This window comes from Oncorhynchus keta, chromosome 2, assembly GCF_023373465.1.
Source record: "Oncorhynchus keta strain PuntledgeMale-10-30-2019 chromosome 2, Oket_V2, whole genome shotgun sequence".
NCBI classification, from domain to species: domain Eukaryota; kingdom Metazoa; phylum Chordata; class Actinopteri; order Salmoniformes; family Salmonidae; genus Oncorhynchus; species Oncorhynchus keta.
This window is the reverse complement of record NC_068422.1, coordinates 78,120,142-78,138,458: the sequence shown is the minus strand read 5'-3', so window position 1 is coordinate 78,138,458 and position 18,317 is coordinate 78,120,142. Positions and strand designations below refer to the sequence as shown.

At 51.7% G+C, this 18,317-nt stretch overlaps 1 protein-coding gene across 5 annotated transcripts in view; it reads left to right on the top strand.

The window, feature by feature from the left end:
- LOC118382906 (transcription initiation factor TFIID subunit 4) overlaps window positions 1–18,317 on the top strand; it is a 188,399-nt gene that overhangs the window by 75,296 nt on the left and 94,786 nt on the right. For 3 of the 5 annotated variants that reach the window (XM_052484438.1, XM_052484428.1, XM_052484437.1), the window contains one exon: window positions 12,527–12,649. The exons of the other annotated variants lie outside the window; for them this stretch is intronic. In XM_052484438.1, coding sequence (XP_052340398.1) covers window positions 12,527–12,649 — 123 coding nt within the window. The remainder of the gene's footprint in view (window positions 1–12,526; window positions 12,650–18,317) is intronic. 5 annotated transcript variants of the gene reach the window in all.

The window sequence follows — 18,317 nt, the reverse complement described above, 5'->3', positions numbered from 1 at the left end:
GACTCCAGTATTTCAGTGACCTTGGTGGTAGTCTATTTGAGGCTTCTCATCCATAGGTTAGACGAGTCAATAATACACAGTACACAGGCCACGCCCAGGGGTGTGTCCAAAACTTAGACCTATAAACGGCACTACGTTTGACCTGGTTAAATGGAGGGCATTATACAGGGAAAACGTTGTGCACTATATAGGGAATATGGTGCCAGTAAGGTCAAATCCATCCACCCTTTAGTTTTGACCTGGACTCATAGTGCTCTGATCAAAAGTAGTGCACTGCGCTGTATAGGAAATAGTTTGTCATTTCAGATGCAGCCCAGGTTTGCAGTCATCTTATGTAGAGTTATAGAAGCACTATGGCAGCAGGCCTCAGATCAGATTGGTATCAGTCTCTTCTCCCAGCATCATTATGGCCTCAGCCTCCAGTGAGGGGAAATGCAGACTGGAGGAGGGAGGGTTGGGGTTGAGGGAGGGTTGCAGATGGTGAAATGAGGTCTGCATTTATCATACAGTCATAAATCTGAATGGCAGAACAGGCAGGGTAGAACGCTGCAGGCTGTGTGAGCCCACGCCTGGTGCCAACTGCCAGGCAGGGTAGAGATGCATCCCGGCATCCTGGTGCCATCAGAGAGATAGCAGGACCCAGACCCCTAAGACACGTGCACGCACGCACGCACGCACACACACACACACACACACACACACACACACACACACACACACACACACACACACACACACACACACACACACACACACACACACACACACACACACACACACACACACACACACACACACACACACACACACACACACACACAGACCCCAGCAGACCCTCTTTCTCTCTCCATGGAGGCAGCAGAATCCTTTAAGGTCAAGCCTTAACAGCTTTCTGTGTGTGACCAAGCTTGACAGGGTTAACACTGATACCAGAGTTCCATCTGATATCTGTACCCAAACTGTGTAATGGAAATCTCTAGCCATAATAGCTAGCTAGTATCATCCAACTGCTACCTTCCTTTCCACTAGATTTCCTCATTTGCATAGTTCTGCCTAAGTTGACACCCAAACACTCCCTGGAATCACTTCCTGAACCTGCTCCTCTCCTCAGGACCCCGTGTTGCTTACAGCACACAGCCCTGTTACAGCACACAACCCTGTTATAGCACACAGCCACGTTACAGCACACAACCCTGTTACAGCACACAACCCTGTTACAGCACACAACCCTGTTATAGCACACAGCCCTGTTACAGCACACAGCCCTATTACAGCACACAGCCCTGTTACAGCACACAGCCCTAGCACACAGCCCCGTTACAGCACACAGCCCTGTTACAGCACACAGCCCTGTTACAGCACACAGCCCTGTTACAGCACACAGCCCTGTTACAGCACACAGCCCTATTACAGCACACAGCCCTGTTACAGCACACAGCCCTGTTACAGCACACAGCCCTGTTACAGCACACAGCCCTGTTACAGCACACAGCCCTGTTACAGCACACAGCCCTATTACAGCACACAGCCCTGTTACAGCACACAGCCCTATTACAGCACACAGCCCTGTTACAGCACACAGCCTTGTTACAGCACACAGCCCTGTTACAGCACACAGCCCTGTTACAGCACACAGCCTTGTTACAGCACACAGCCCTGTTACAGCACACATCCCTGTTATAGCACACAGTCCTGTTACAGCACACAGCCCTGTTACAAGCACACAGCCCTGTTATAGCACACAGCCTTGTTACAGCACACAGCCCTGTTACAGCACACAGCCCTGTTACAGCACACAGTCCTGTTACAGCACACAGCCCTGTTACAGCACACAACCCTGTTATAGCACACAGCCACGTTACAGCACACAACCCTGTTACAGCACACAACCCTGTTACAGCACACAACCCTGTTATAGCACACAGCCCTGTTACAGCACACAGCCCTGTTACATCACACAGCCCTGTTACAGCACACAGCCCTGTTACATCACACAGCCCTGTTACAGCACACAGCCCTGTTACAGCACACAGCCCTGTTACATCACACAGCCTTGTTACAGCACACAGCCCTGTTACATCACACAGCCCTGTTACAGCACACAGCCCTGTTACAGCACACAGCCCTGTTACATCACACAGCCCTGTTACATCACACAGCCCTGTTACAGCACACAGCCCTGTTACAGCACACAGCCCTGTTACAGCACACAGCCCTGTTACAGCACACAACCCTGTTACAGCACACAGCCCTGTTACAGCACACAGCCCTGTTACAGCACACAGTCCTGTTACAGCACACAGCCCTGTTACAGCACACAGCCCTGTTACAGCACACAGCCCTGTTACAGCACACAGCCCTATTACAGCACACAGCCCTGTTACAGCACACAGCCCTATTACAGCACACAGCCCTGTTACAGCACACAGCCCTGTGACAGCACACAGCCCTATTACAGCACACAGCCTTGTTACAGCACACAGCCCTATTACAGCACACAGCCCTGTTACAGCACACAGCCCTGTTACAGCACACAGCCCTATTACAGCACACAGCCCTGTTACAGCACACAGCCCTGTTACAGCACACAGCCCTGTTACAGCACACAGCCCTGTTACAGCACACAGCCCTGTTACAGCACACAGCCCTGTTACAGCACACAGCCCTGTTACAGCACACAGCCCTGTTACAGCACACAGCCCTGTTACAGCACACAGCCCTGTTACAGCACACAGCCCTGTTACAGCACACAGCCCTGTTACAGCACACAGCCCTGTTACAGCACACAGCCCTGTTACAGCACACAGTCCTATTACAGCACACAGCCCTGTTACAGCACACAGCCCTATTACAGCACACAGCCCTGTTACAGCACACAGCCTTGTTACAGCACACAGCCCTGTTACAGCACACAGCCCTGTTACAGCACACAGCCCTGTTACAGCACACAGCCTTGTTACAGCACACAGCCCTGTTACAGCACACATCCCTGTTATAGCACACAGTCCTGTTACAGCACACAGCCCTGTTACAAGCACACAGCCCTGTTATAGCACACAGCCTTGTTACAGCACACAGCCCTGTTACAGCACACAGCCCTGTTACAGCACACAGTCCTGTTACAGCACACAGCCCTGTTACAGCACACAGCCCTGTTATAGCACACAGCCACGTTACAGCACACAGCCCTGTTACAGCACACAACCCTGTTACAGCACACAGCCCTGTTATAGCACACAGCCCTGTTACAGCACACAGCCCTGTTACATCACACAGCCCTGTTACAGCACACAGCCCTGTTACATCACACAGCCCTGTTACAGCACACAGCCCTGTTACAGCACACAGCCCTGTTACAGCACACAGCCTTGTTACAGCACACAGCCCTGTTACAGCACACAGCCCTGTTACAGCACACAGCCCTGTTACAGCACACAGCCCTGTTACAGCACACAGCCCTGTTACATCACACAGCCCTGTTACAGCACACAGCCCTGTTACAGCACACAGCCCTGTTACAGCACACAGCCCTGTTACAGCACACAGCCCTGTTACAGCACACAGCCCTGTTACAGCACACAGCCCTGTTACAGCACACAGCCCTGTTACAGCACACAGCCTTGTTACAGCACACAGCCCTGTTACAGCACACAGCCCTGTTACAGCACACAGCCCTGTTACAGCACACAGCCCTGTTACAGCACACAGCCCTGTTACAGCACACAGCCCTGTTACAGCACACAGCCCTGTTACAGCACACAGCCCTGTTACAGCACACAGCCCTGTTACAGCACACAGCCCTGTTACAGCACACAGCCCTGTTACAGCACACAGCCCTATTACAGCACACAGCCCTGTTACAGCACACAGCCCTATTACAGCACACAGCCCTGTTACAGCACACAGCCTTGTTACAGCACACAGCCCTGTTACAGCACACAGCCCTGCACACAGCCCTATTACAGCACACAGCCCTGTTACAGCACACAGCCCTGTTACAGCACACAGCCCTGTTACAGCACACAGCCTTGTTACAGCACACAGCCCTGTTACAGCACACAGCCTTGTTACAGCACACAGCCCTGTTACAGCACACAGCCCTTTTACAGCACACAGCCTTGTTACAGCACACAGCCCTATTACAGCACACAGCCCTATTACAGCACACAGCCCTATTACAGCACACAGCCCTATTACAGCACACAGCCTTGTTACAGCACACAGCCTTGTTACAGCACACAGCCCTGTTACAGCACACAGCCCTATTACAGCACACAGCCTTGTTATAGCACACAGCCCTGTTACAGCACACAGCCCTGTTACAGCACACAACCCTATTACAGCACACAGCCCTACAGCACACAGCCTACAGCACACAGCCCTATTACAGCACACAGCCTTGTTACAGCACACAGCCTTGTTACAGCACACAGCCCTGTTACAGCACACAGCCTTGTTACAGCACACAGCCCTTTTACAGCACACAGCCTTGTTACAGCACACAGCCCTTTTACAGCACACAGCCTTGTCACAGCACACAGCCTTGTTACAGCACACAGCCCTGTTACAGCACACATCCTTGTTACAGCACACAGCCCTTTTACAGCACACAGCCTTGTTACACACAGCCCTGTTACACACAGCCCTGTTACAGCACACAGCCCTGTTACAGCACACAGCCCTGTTACAGCACACAGCCCTATTACAGCACACAGCCCTTTTACAGCACACAGCCTTGGTACAGCACACAGCCCTTTTACAGCACACAGCCTTGTTACAGCACACAGCCCTTTTACAGCACACAGCCTTGTTACAGCACACAGCCCTGTTACAGCACACAGCCCTGTTACAGCACACAGCCCTGTTACAGCACACAGCCCTGTTACAGCACACAGCCCTGTTACAGCACACAGCCCTGTTACAGCACACAGCCTTGTTACAGCACACAGCCCTGTTACAGCACACAGCCCTATTACAGCACACAGCCCTGTTACAGCACACAGCCCTATTACAGCACACAGCCCTGTTACAGCACACAGCCCTGTTACAGCACACAGCCTGTTACAGCACACAGCCCTGTTACAGCACACAGCCCTGTTACAGCACACAGCCCTATTACAGCACACAGCCCTGTTACAGCACACAGCCCTGTTACAGCACACAGCCCTGTTACAGCACACAGCCCTGTTATAGCACACAGCCCTGTTACAGCACACAGCCCTGTTACAGCACACAGCCCTGTTACAGCACACAGCCCTGTTACAGCACACAGCCCTATTACAGCACACAGCCCTGTTACAGCACACAGCCCTATTACAGCACACAGCCCTGTTACAGCACACAGCCTTGTTACAGCACACAGCCCTGTTACAGCACACAGCCCTGTTACAGCACACAGCCCTGTTACAGCACACAGCCTTGTTACAGCACACAGCCCTGTTACAGCACACAGCCCTGTTATAGCACACAGCCCTGTTACAGCACACAGCCCTGTTACAGCACACAGCCCTGTTATAGCACACAGCCTTGTTACAGCACACAGCCCTGTTACAGCACACACAGCCCTGTTACAGCACACAGTCCTGTTACAGCACACAGCCCTGTTACAGCACACAGCCCTGTTATAGCACACAGCCTTGTTACAGCACACAGTCCCTGTTACAGCACACAGCCCTGTTACAGCACACAGCCCTGTTATAGCACACAGCCCTGTTACAGCACACAGCCCTGTTACATCACACAGCCCTGTTACAGCACACAGCCCTGTTACATCACACAGCCCTGTTACAGCACACAGCCCTGTTACAGCACACAGCCCTGTTACATCACACAGCCTTGTTACAGCACACAGCCCTGTTACATCACACAGCCCTGTTACAGCACACAGCCCTGTTACAGCACACAGCCCTGTTACAGCACACAGCCCTGTTACAGCACACAGCCCTGTTACAGCACACAGCCCTGTTACAGCACACAGCCCTGTTACAGCACACAACCCTGTTACAGCACACAGCCCTGTTACAGCACACAGCCCTGTTACAGCACACAGCCCTGTTACAGCACACAGCCCTGTTACAGCACACAGCCTTGTTACAGCACACAGCCCTGTTACAGCACACAGCCCTGTTACAGCACACAGCCCTGTTACAGCACACAGCCCTGTTACAGCACACAGCCCTGTTACAGCACACAGCCCTGTTACAGCACACAGCCCTGTTACAGCACACAGCCCTGTTACAGCACACAGCCCTGTTACAGCACACAGCCCTGTTACAGCACACAGCCCTGTTACAGCACACAGCCCTATTACAGCACACAGCCTTGTTATAGCACACAGCCCTGTTACAGCACACAGCCCTGTTACAGCACACAGCCTTGTTATAGCACACAGCCCTGTTACAGCACACAGCCCTGTTACAGCACACAGCCCTGTTACAGCACACAGCCCTGTTACAGCACACACAGCCTTTTTACAGCACACAGCCCTATTACAGCACACAGCCCTATTACAGCACACAGCCCTATTACAGCACACAGCCCTATTACAGCACACAGCCTTGTTATAGCACACAGCCCTGTTACAGCACACAGCCCTGTTACAGCACACAGCCCTATTACAGCACACAGCCTTGTTATAGCACACAGCCCTGTTACAGCACACAGCCCTGTTACAGCACACAGCCCTATTACAGCACACAGCCCTATTACAGCACACAACCCTATTACAGCACACAGCCTTGTTACAGCACACAGCCTTGTTACAGCACACAGCCCTGTTACAGCACACAGCCTTGTTACAGCACACAGCCCTTTACAGCACACAGCCCTTTTACAGCACACAGCCTTGTTACAGCACACAGCCTTGTTACAGCACACAGCCCTGTTACAGCACACATCCTTGTTACAGCACACAGCCCTTTTACAGCACACAGCCTTGTTACAGCACACAGCCCTGTTACAGCACACAGCCCTATTACAGCACACAGCCCTGTTACAGCACACAGCCCTATTACAGCACACAGCCCTTTACAGCACACAGCCTTGGTACAGCACACAGCCCTTTTACAGCACACAGCCTTGTTACAGCACACAGCCCTTTTACAGCACACAGCCTTGTTACAGCACACAGCCTTGTTACAGCACACAGCCCTGTTATAGCACACAGCCCTGTTACAGCACACAGCCTTGTTACTGCACACAGCCCTGTTATAGCACACAGCCCTGTTACAGCACACAGCCTTGTTACAGCACACAGTCCTATTACAGCACACAGTCTTGTTACAGCACACAGTCTTGTTACAGCACACAGCCTTGTTACAGCACACAGCCCTATTACAGCACACAGCCCTGTTACAGCACACAGCCTTGTTACAGCACACAGCCCTTTTACAGCACACAGCCCTGTTACAGCACACAGCCCTGTTACAGCACACAGCCTTGTTACAGCACACAGCCCTGTTATAGCACACAGCCCTGTTACAGCACACAGCCTTGTTACAGCACACAGCCCTGTTACAGCACACAGCCCTGTGACAGCACACAGCCCTGTGACAGCACACAGCCTTGTTACAGCACACAGCCCTGTTACATCACACAGCCCTGTGAAACGGCTACAATACTTTAATGTGATGGAAAATGCACAGTAGCAGCAGTAAAGTTTGGGTGGATTTCTGTCTGGTTATTATTGCAGTTTTTCCTGTCTCCTAGTTTATCCTAGTTTATATTGTCAGTGTTCCTTGAATTTTTCAACGGTTTTGCCTTGATAAATGTGAAGTGGCAACACCCTAAAGGGCATGCTTTGCCTGGGGCTTTTTAAGATTCAGAGACAACTGCATGCACATTTTGGATCAGAGTTTTGTAAACCAATGCAACCTTTTATAGAGCACCATCTGAAAGCAACATTTCCCCTGATCAGACAACATGCACATGCACATGCACAGCTTAAATACTTAAATTGAATCAACAAATCACATTACATCAAGAAGGATTCGAACATTTCAAAGGTATTGCATACAAGGATACAAAAAGCACCTTCTCCATATAGCTTGGCTGCCTATAACAGCTGAAACAGAGCACCATCTGAAAGCAACATGACATTTCCCCTTATCAGACAACACGCATGCATGTACACAAACACGCACATACTGTACACATACACACGATCTTAGATAACATAAAAGACATGAAAGAACACATTGATTGTCTCTGTTCACTTCAACTTAGGCCTCTCCGCCACTGGTCAGGCTGTTGGGCAGACAGGCTTTTCTCCACTCTGTGCTGTGGCTGTGACTGGAGTTGATAGGATAGGCACGTGGGTGTGGGGGAGTGGAGATGACGCCCTCTGTGCTGCCATGACCCCAGGCTCTCACACGTCCGCCCTGCCCCAGCCCCATGCGGCAGAAACGCCAGCTCCCAGCAACGCTCCCCTCCCTCCCCTCAGCCCTTCTCCCTCTCAGCCCCCAGGTCAGACAACGTTCCCCTCCCTCCCCTCAGCCCTTCTCCCTCTCAGCCCCAGGTCAGACAACGCTCCCCTCCCTCCCCTCAGCCCTTCTCCCTCTCAGCCCCAGGTCAGACAACACTCCCCCCCTCCCTCAGCCCTTCTCCCTCTCAGCCCCCATGTCAGACAACGCTCCCTCCCTCCCCTCAGCCCTTCTCCCTCTCAGCCCCCAGGTCAGACAACGCTCCCCTCCCTCCCCTCAGCCCTTCTCCCTCTCAGCCCCAGGTCAGACAACACCCCTCCTTCCCCTCAGCCCTTCTCCCTCTCAGCCCCAGGTCAGACAACGCTCCCCTCCCTCCCCTCAGCCCTTCTCCCTCTCAGCCCCAGGTCAGACAACGCTCCCCTCCTTCCCCTCAGCCCTTCTCCCTCTCAGCCCCCATGTCAGACAACACTCCCCTCCCTCCCCTCAGCCCTTCTCCCTCTCAGCCCCCAGGTCAGACAACACTCCCCTCCTTCCCTCAGCCCTTCTCCCTCTCAGCCCCCATGTCAGACAACACTCCCTCCCTCCCCTCAGCCCCTCCCTCTCAGCCCCATGTCAGACAACGTTCCCCTCCCTCCCCTCAGCCCTTCTCCCTCTCAGCCCCCATGTCAGACAACACTCCCCTCCCTCCCCTCAGCCCTTCTCCCTCTCAGCCCCAGGTCAGACAACACTCCCCTCCTTCCCCTCAGCCCTTCTCCCTCTCAGCCCCCAGGTCAGACAACCTCCCCTCCTTCCCCTCAGCCCTTCTCCCTCTCAGCCCCCATGTCAGACAACACTCCCCTCCCTCCCCTCAGCCCTTCTCCCTCTCAGCCCCCAGGTCAGACAACGCTCCCCTCCTTCCCCTCAGCCCTTCTCCCTCTCAGCCCCCAGGTCAGACAACGTTCCCCTCCCTCCCCTCAGCCCTTCTCCCTCTCAGCCCCCAGGTCAGACAACGTTCCCCTCCCTCCCCTCAGCCCTTCTCCCTCTCAGCCCCAGGTCAGACAACACTCCCCTCCCTCCCCTCAGCCCTTCTCCCTCTCAGCCCCCAGGTCAGACAACGCTCCCCTCCCTCCCCTCAGCCCTTCTCCCTCTCAGCCCCCAGGTCAGACAACGCTCTCCCTCCCCTCAGCCCTTCTCCCTCTCAGCCCCCAGGTCAGACAACGTCAGCCCTTCTCCTCTCAGCAAGACGCTCCCCTCCTTCCCCTCAGCCCTTCTCCCTCTCAGCCCCCAGGTCAGACAACGCTCCCCTCCCTCCCCTCAGCCCTTCTCCCTCTCAGCCCCAGGTCAGACAACGCTCCCCCTCCCTCCCCTCCGCCCTTCTCCCTCTCAGCCCCCAGGACAACGCTCCCCTCCCTCCCCTCAGCCCTTCTCCCTCTCAGCCCCCAGGTCAGACAACGCTCCCCTCCCTCCCCTCAGCCCTTCTCCCTCTCAGCCCCCAGGTCAGACAACACTCCCCTCCTTCCCCTCAGCCCTTCTCCCTCTCAGCCCCAGGTCAGACAACGCTCCCCTCCCTCCCCTCAGCCCTTCTCCCTCTCAGCCCCAGGTCAGACAACGCTCCCCTCCTTCCCCTCAGCCCTTCTCCCTCTCAGCCCCCATGTCAGACAACACTCCCCTCCTTCCCCTCAGCCCTTCTCCCTCTCAGCCCCCAGGTCAGACAACACTCCCCTCCTTCCCCTCCCCTTCTCCCTCTCAGCCCCCATGTCAGACAACCTTCTCCCCCTCAGCCCTCTCCCTCTCAGCCCCCAGTCAGACAACGTTCCCCTCCCTCCCCTCAGCCCTTCTCCCTCTCAGCCCCATGTCAGACAACGCTCCCCTCCTTCCCCTCAGCCCTTCTCCCTCTCAGCCCCCAGGTCAGACAACACTCCCCTCCTCCCCTCAGCCCTTCTCCTCTCAGCCCCCAGGTCAGACAACGCTCCCTCCTTCCCCTCAGCCCTTCTCCCTCTCAGCCCCCATGTCAGACAACGTTCCCCTCCCCCCTCAGCCCTTCTCCCTCTCAGCCCCCATGTCAGACAACACCCCCTCCCTCCCCTCAGCCCTTCTCCCTCTCAGCCCCCAGGACAACGTCAGAGCCCCAAGACAACTCCCCCTCCCCTCAGCCCTTCTCCCTCAGCCCCCATTCTCCTTCCCCTCAGCCCTTCTCCCTCTCAGCCCCCATGTCAGACAACACTCCCCTCCTTCCCCAGCCCCCAGGTCAGACAACACTCCCTCCCCTCAGCCCCCCCTCTCAGGTCAGACAACGCTCCCCTCCTCAGCCCTTCCCTCTCAGCCCTTCTCCCTCTCTCCCTCTCAGCCCCAGGTCAGACAACACTCCCCTCCCTCCCCTCAGCCCTTCTCCCTCTCAGCCCCATGTCAGACAACACTCCCCTCCCTCCCTCAGCCCTTCTCCCTCTCAGCCCCCAGGTCAGACAACGCTCCCCTCCCTCCCCTCAGCCCTTCTCCCTCTCAGCCCCCAGGTCAGACAACGTTCCCCTCCCTCCCCTCAGCCCTTCTCCCTCTCAGCCCCAGGTCAGACAACGTTCCCCTCCCTCCCCTCAGCCCTTCTCCCTCTCAGCCCCCAGGTCAGACAACGCTCCCCTCCCTCCCCTCAGCCCTTCTCCCTCTCAGCCCCCAGGTCAGACAAAGCTCCCCTCCCTCCCCTCAGCCCTTCTCCCTCTCAGCCCCCATGTCAGACAACACTCCCCTCCCTCCCTCAGCCCTTCTCCCTCTCAGCCCCCATGTCAGACAACGTCCCCTCCCTCCCCTCAGCCCTTCTCCCTCTCAGCCCCCAGGTCAGACAACGCTCCCCTCCCTCCCCTCAGCCCTTCTCCCTCTCAGCCCCCATGTCAGACAACACTCCCCTTCCTCCCCTCAGCCCTTCTCCCTCTCAGCCCCCATGTCAGACAACGTTCCCTCCCTCCCCTCAGCCCTTCTCACTCTCAGCCCCAGGTCAGACAACGTTCCCCTCCCTCCCTCAGCCCTTCTCCCTCTCAGCCCCCAGGTCAGACAACACTCCCCTCCCTCCTCAGCCCTTCTCCCTCTCAGCCCCCAGGTCAGACAACGCTCCCTCCCTCCCCTCAGCCCTTCTCCCTCTCAGCCCCCAGGTCAGACAACGTTCCCCTCCCTCCCCTCAGCCCTTCTCCCTCTCAGCCCCCAGGTCAGACAACGCTCCCCTCCCTCCCCTCAGCCCTTCTCCCTCTCAGCCCCCAGGTCAGACAACGCTCCCCTCCCTCCCCTCAGCCCTTCTCCCTCTCAGCCCCCAGGTCAGACAACGCCCTCCCCTCAGCCCTTCTCCCTCAGCCCCAGGTCAGACAACGCTCCCCTCCCTCCCCTCAGCCCTTCTCCCTCTCAGCCCCCAGGTCAGACAACGTTCCCCTCCCTCCCCTCAGCCCTTCTCCCTCTCAGCCCCCATGTCAGACAACACTCCCCTCCTTCCCCTCAGCCCTTCTCCCTCTCAGCCCCCAGGTCAGACTTGACATTACCTCAGGCAGCGCCTCACCACTGCTTCCCCTTTACACATCACATACTGAAAAATCACAATGAGGCATGTGACCATGCAGCACCGCTCACCACTCAGACTCACAGACATGTACGCTGCTAAACCCTGACAACATGCTGCCATTTTGTCTCTCTCTGAGTTTGGGGAGAGAGATGGGAAATTTACTGGAGGGATGGACATTAAAATGTAATTTCTCAGCTAAAGACCTGTTCTGTGCGCACAGACATGCCTCTGCTACTGATGATGTCCATTGTGTTCATCCATTTATGATATGTAACACCTTAGTCTGCTTTGGCAGATGGGACAGAAATACATTTTCCCTGCCAAATCATTTTGGTCATGCCTTTACTATCAGCTGAGAGTTGGTCAAATAGTTACAGTTGGTTATGATAGAGGGTAGATATACAATAAACCAGCAGATCTAAACAACAAGTACAGTAAGATAACTACTAACTAGGTTTTCTTCGTACATTCCCACATCTCACCAATGTCTCTGAATCGTTACCCCCATGTAATCTGTTGACCCATGTAACTGAAGGTCATGCTGAGCTAGTAATGCTAAGCTAACGTGTGCCTGGTTCTTTGTCTCCCTCAGATGCAGCAACAGGAAATGGCCCTGGTGAGGCAACGAGACGCGAACCTGACCGCGCTAGCTGCCATCGGACCTCGGAAGAAACGCAAGATGGACTCGCCAGGGGCCACGCCGTCAGGGACCGAGGTAAGACCGGAGCCCCCCTATAAAGTTTCCAACTGCTAGTTAGCTTCTGTCGTTGACTTTTACCTGCTGAAGCAGGACAAAATATATACCTACACAATCACTTCTGAAACAAAACGAACAAATAAAACAAACGTTGTTCAAAAACACATTATACGCCCGGTTGTCCTAAAAACACGTTTTAGGACCACACTGTTGAGATGCATGTCAATTGTAATTACTCACCAACCCCAGTAGGAGTACTAAGGTGTACATATTAGATGCCCAGAATGGGATGTTCACACACAACAGGTTTACACACCCCGTGGACTGTTTCTCTTCTGTTTCTACTGAACATTGATGAATTGCATGGCCACATGCTCTGCAGTATTGGTATTCATTAGTCAAGAACCAGATGTTGGAGGGAATGAATGTGAGGTATTAAAACCCTCCTTTATCCCTGTACTCTGATTGGCTCTGTGTTGTTGTCCTCATATTATTTAGGAAGAGTTCTATGGTGGGCCTGGTACACAGTGTGCAGGCCGTCCTCTCAACCATTACGTTGTCCTCATGCTTATTCGTCTATAAAGTGGATGAAGATGAGTCCTTCTGAAGTCTCCCTTTAGATTAGAGACATGAGCCAATACCAAGGTGCGAGGCATAGAAATACAATCCCTAGAATGGGATCCCCATTCAAGTCAATGTTCTATGGAGTATATTTCTATGAAGAGAGGGGATTGGGAGCAGTTATGGTGGTTTGTTAGTTTGTTTATCAATTATCCAAGGATTGGAGTTGTTGTTTTGGGGGTATTATTGTTGTATTCTTAATACCAGACCTCCTGAACAGAAATAATCTGTTCTACATTATCCCGGTTTGGGGCATGTATCTAATGCACCACATTGGAGACCTCAGTAAGCTAATACAGGGAAGATGATGGGAATATATCTCTGATACATGAACCAACATCCACATCGACAGGACCAGAGCATGTTCACTTACTCCCTTCTGACTAACTGTCTGTTGTTAATTAAGATGAGTTATGTTTTTATAAAATAATAGTCTCCTGTTGAAAATGGTTAAAGAACAGCCCGATTATCACATTTCTCCAATACGGGGTTATACATTGTCATACACACAGTTATTCTGTAACCAGAAATATTTTACATTCTCAGAGAAAGAAATGTTTAACCATTCAACCTCCCCACGATATTCTCTGATTACTGCTGTGATTCTGTGAATATGATGAATAAAATTTCTGAATGTCAATTGGTCATTTTAATAACCTGCTTGTTGGGTTGTATCTTCACATCATTCGCTTAGTTGCAATCTGCTGCAGAAAGAGCACATTAATGCACCCAGTATAAGAAGGCAGAAATAACTAAATAAAAGCATTACTTCTGGTCCTTGAGTGCAGTGCCAACCTCTTTCACTATGTTTTATCCTGATTGGTTAGCGAGCCCTCGACCCTCTGCTTTCTGCTGAGAACAAACAAACTACAATAATCCGGTTTATATATCTAACATAAACAGTCACACAACATAAACATGAATATCCAGAGCTGTTTCTAATGTCCTGTCCCCATTTAATTAGGGGGCTATAATTAAGTGAAGTCATCCCCCCCTCCTCCCCCCTCCCTCACCCCCCTCCACCCCTCTTCTGAGTGATTGCGAGAGGGGGAGGAGAAAGAGGGAGGAATCTTAACTTATTTTCACTTCATTTTCACCTCCTCACATTTCTTCATTTCACATGGGCTGGAAGCGCCAGCGGCGTTCTCTTTCCCTTCTCCAGAGCAAAGTGAATGTGACTTTTCTAAGGGGGTCACAGGATGCCTGCAGGCCCTGTGGGTGTTACTGGACTGTTGCCTGCTCTCAGCTTCACTGAGGGGCTTGTCATAGATTTCATCTCCACAGAAATGAGCCGGGGGCTCTGGCCAGGAGCAGGCAGCAGAGGCAGGCAGCACTATGAAGGAGTAGGGCCCACGCTGCCTGGCTGGCTGATTACTTCCCTCTGACATCGCATCCTGAGCTTTCCGCATTAATCCCAGACAGACAAAGGCAGTCCTTCAGTGCTGCGCCAGAGCTCAAATTAGGAGAGGGAGGATAATGACCTTCTTGAGATCCTGTTACTCCGTTCTGTTATAGTAGAGAGAACTCCTGTTGAAACTAACAATCCCCCCGTCTCTACCCCTTCCGACCACCCTTCCACCGTGTTCCAACCGTGACAGAATTCAGGTGACACAATTTCGGTACATGTTTTTTTCCTACCTCCTTTTGATGGTGGCTTGGCCAGAGCTCTGCTGTGCTGGAGCCTGGTTGCCTCAACTAGACTGCCAAAAGGTCTGAAACTGATAGCCAGTCAAGACTGGAGTGTCTGTCTCCAGCCTGATCTGGTCTGCAGGAGGGAACAAAGGGGGGCTTACAGGGCTCCGGAGGACGGATTAGTTCCCAGGAGCCAATGGCAGGGCCTGTTCACAGGGGCAGAGAGACGAGGGCCGGCTGTGGCCCTGACTGTGGGTCATAGCACAGACACCGGTAGCACTGACCCCCCTACTACCCCCCAACAACCCCTGGCTGAGAAGGATGGATTTTGAAGTGCTCTACTAAGCCAACTGGAGTGCTAGAGAAGGATGAAGGAGGACTAGAGGAAGGAGGATGTGGAATGAAGAAGGAGAAGGACTGGTGAAGGTGGAGGTGAATAGAGGCTCTTTACCTTTACACTCTCTCCAACATCAGCCTACAGTATCAGCCCTGACATGACTAGCCTCCAGTAACTACGGGACATTTACAGCTAATGGGTTAGCCATGCATCCCAGCCTGGCAGACTGAGCAGGGTCACTGTCCAGTCACCCAGACAAACACTGGATTATTCCATTTTCATTAGATTATTCCACTGTCACCATCACTTTGTTACTATGTTACATCACTAGTCTCCTTCCTTTCACAAACGGAATAGTTTCAGAGCAGTAGTAATTCATCGGTAGTTGTTTGGGCATGAACTGTCCATGTTGTGGTTTTATCCCTTTTAAAATAAGAATAGAAGGTTTAGTATTGTTGGGGCGTGTCAATGTTGGGTGAAATTTCCGAACTGTAGTATTGGCCAATATCAGGACACACTTTAGCTTTTAAATGTAAAGATCCCATTGCCTCTACTATGATGGAACATATTGTAGTGTAAAACGTGCTCGGAGCTCTGAAACATCCTTGACACGTTTACGAGCACACAGTTATCATCATCTAGACAGTTGGGCCATTTATCACATCAAAGGAACAGCCTTGTTTGTTGACGTACAACAACAATGGCAGCTAAAATGCCCGGACTTGTACAGTACTGTATAACCACACTGTCAGACTCCTATCTGTCTCTCCCAGGCAGTGCTGGGTGGAAAAGGTACGGCAAGAAGAGATTTAATAGCAAGCAGACTATTTCTCCATTTGAATTCATTTCACCTTCTTACTTTCAGGGTTTAGATCAGAAAAATGGAGTGAGGCAATAGAGCAAGAGGCAAAGTGAGAGAGAGGGGAAAAGCAGAAGGAAAACTGATGCCCTTTCCTACAGCTAAATTAACAGGAATCACGTGGAAAACAATCTGAGCTTCCAATGAAAGGGGGAACCATTAAAATTAGCCCCGAGCTATGGACTGCACCCAATATCACTAAAGCTGCACTCACTACAGATGTGGAGGCTGGCTTACAGGCAAACTATGCTCTGTTCTATAGCTACAATTAAAATCAACCTCTCTGCCAAAAAATAGGAGAGGAGAAGAGGGGGAGAAAGGCAGACATGGAACATCAAAGACAGATTGAAATGTGTAGTCAGTAATAAGACTGGTCTCCAAGCCCTTGGGTTCTCCACGGTCCCCTTGTTAATGAGAAATTTTGACCTCTGGTTTGTAAGTTAAACTTGTAATCTCGGTTAATGAAGTAAATCAATCCCAACTTGGAGTGTGCAGTTTCTCCCCTCCATCCTCCCCCCACCTCCCCCTTCATTCTATCCTCTCCCTGTACTCTCTTCCGTTCCTTTTCGCTCTCTTCTCCTCCTCTTCCCTCTCCTTCCCTCCCAACGCGCTGCCTGGGAGTAAACGGCCATGTCTTCAGCCAGACAAACAGGAAAGAGAGGCAGAGAGGAGAAACTTGTTCTGAGGGGAGGAGAAGGGGACTGGGACTGGGTTAGGGAGAGGGGACATCCACCTCATCCACCACTCCCTCCCTCCTCCTCCTCTCCTTTCCCCTGCCCATTCCATCCGTCCAGTGGGATTTCACTGAGAGCACAGTGGAAGAGGCTAAAGGCGTGCTCCTCTATTAACCGTCCTTAACATGTTGCTCAGGGGAGTAACTACTGTATTGCATCGGAGTGTTTTTCCCTTTGCTGTTACCATATGGAGGGTTTTAACGATATTTGATTGGTATTATGTATGTATTAATTGGCCTTGACCTCCAATTGGCTGTCATTTGAATCCCTCAACAGAAAGGAATGCAGCATGAGTAACATATGGAATTTTGAAGAGGTTCTGGAATGGAGCCCACATTTACATATGTAGTGTGATGATATAATGAGCCACGCAGGAGGACTCCTGTGGGTTATCTCTACAGCTTTAACATGGTACATACATAGTCCTGATTAGAGGGGGCACCAAGAGGCTGTTATCGGTTGCGTAATGTCAGTAAGATCGTAATGCTCGTTTTACTTTTTGTCTTTAGGCAGTTAAATGTATTTTTTCAGAGCGGGGACAAAGAGAGGAGATGAAGTTGAGTCTTTAAGAAGTGTTACAGGAGCTGCTGTACTTGGCCAGATGCCATGTTCTTAGAGCTGTACCATACTGCACTTTGCCAGCCAGCATCCCTGGCATCACAGTGCAATGCTATAGACTATAGACTACTGATCGTAGGCTGACTGCTGGTTAAAGTCCTTGAATAGAAATCTGTTTGTGATCTTTGTCACTTGGAAAATATTTGTTTTATACTTTTGTCCTCTTAATAAAATTAACTCTGTTATTGTGAGACAAACATCAGGCAACTGAATACAGTTAGAATTGAATACCATATTTTATTATCTTTCATATTTAAATGTTTCAGTTTTCTCCAATGTATTTGTGTCATGCTCTTTGAATATGTATGGAATGCAGAACATATGAATTGATGAGATGGCCATCATCATGCATGGCTGGTTAGGTTCTTTATAAAACTGTCAACACAGTTTAAAATCAATGTTTTTAATTCCCACACGAATGGAAATAGAACTAACAGATTCCAAGATCAGAAAGAGTTAAATAGTGATGAATCATGGTGTTAAAGATATGACACTGTGCGAAGATGCGTGTGTATGTGGCGAGCGTGTGTGTGGCGAGTATATTTTAGACGTGTACCTGTAGACATGACATTAAGTATGATTAATTACACTATGGGTCATTGAATATTACCAACCTTGGATCATATTCAATCAGGTTTTCCATGACAAGAACAACATTCCTATTGTGCTGATTAATGCACTTCACAAAACAATGTTTACAGGATGAAACAAACACTCCATAGTGATTTACTCAACCCCTTACACATGTACAGACTTGGTAGCCTCTTTGACTGTGAAACTCCAAGATAGTTATGGCCAGTCTGGAGGCCAGGTGGCTGTTGTAGTAGGTGACAGTGTGTGGCTGGGAGTTCCTGTCCTCCTGCAGCTCCTGATAGACCTGGCCCC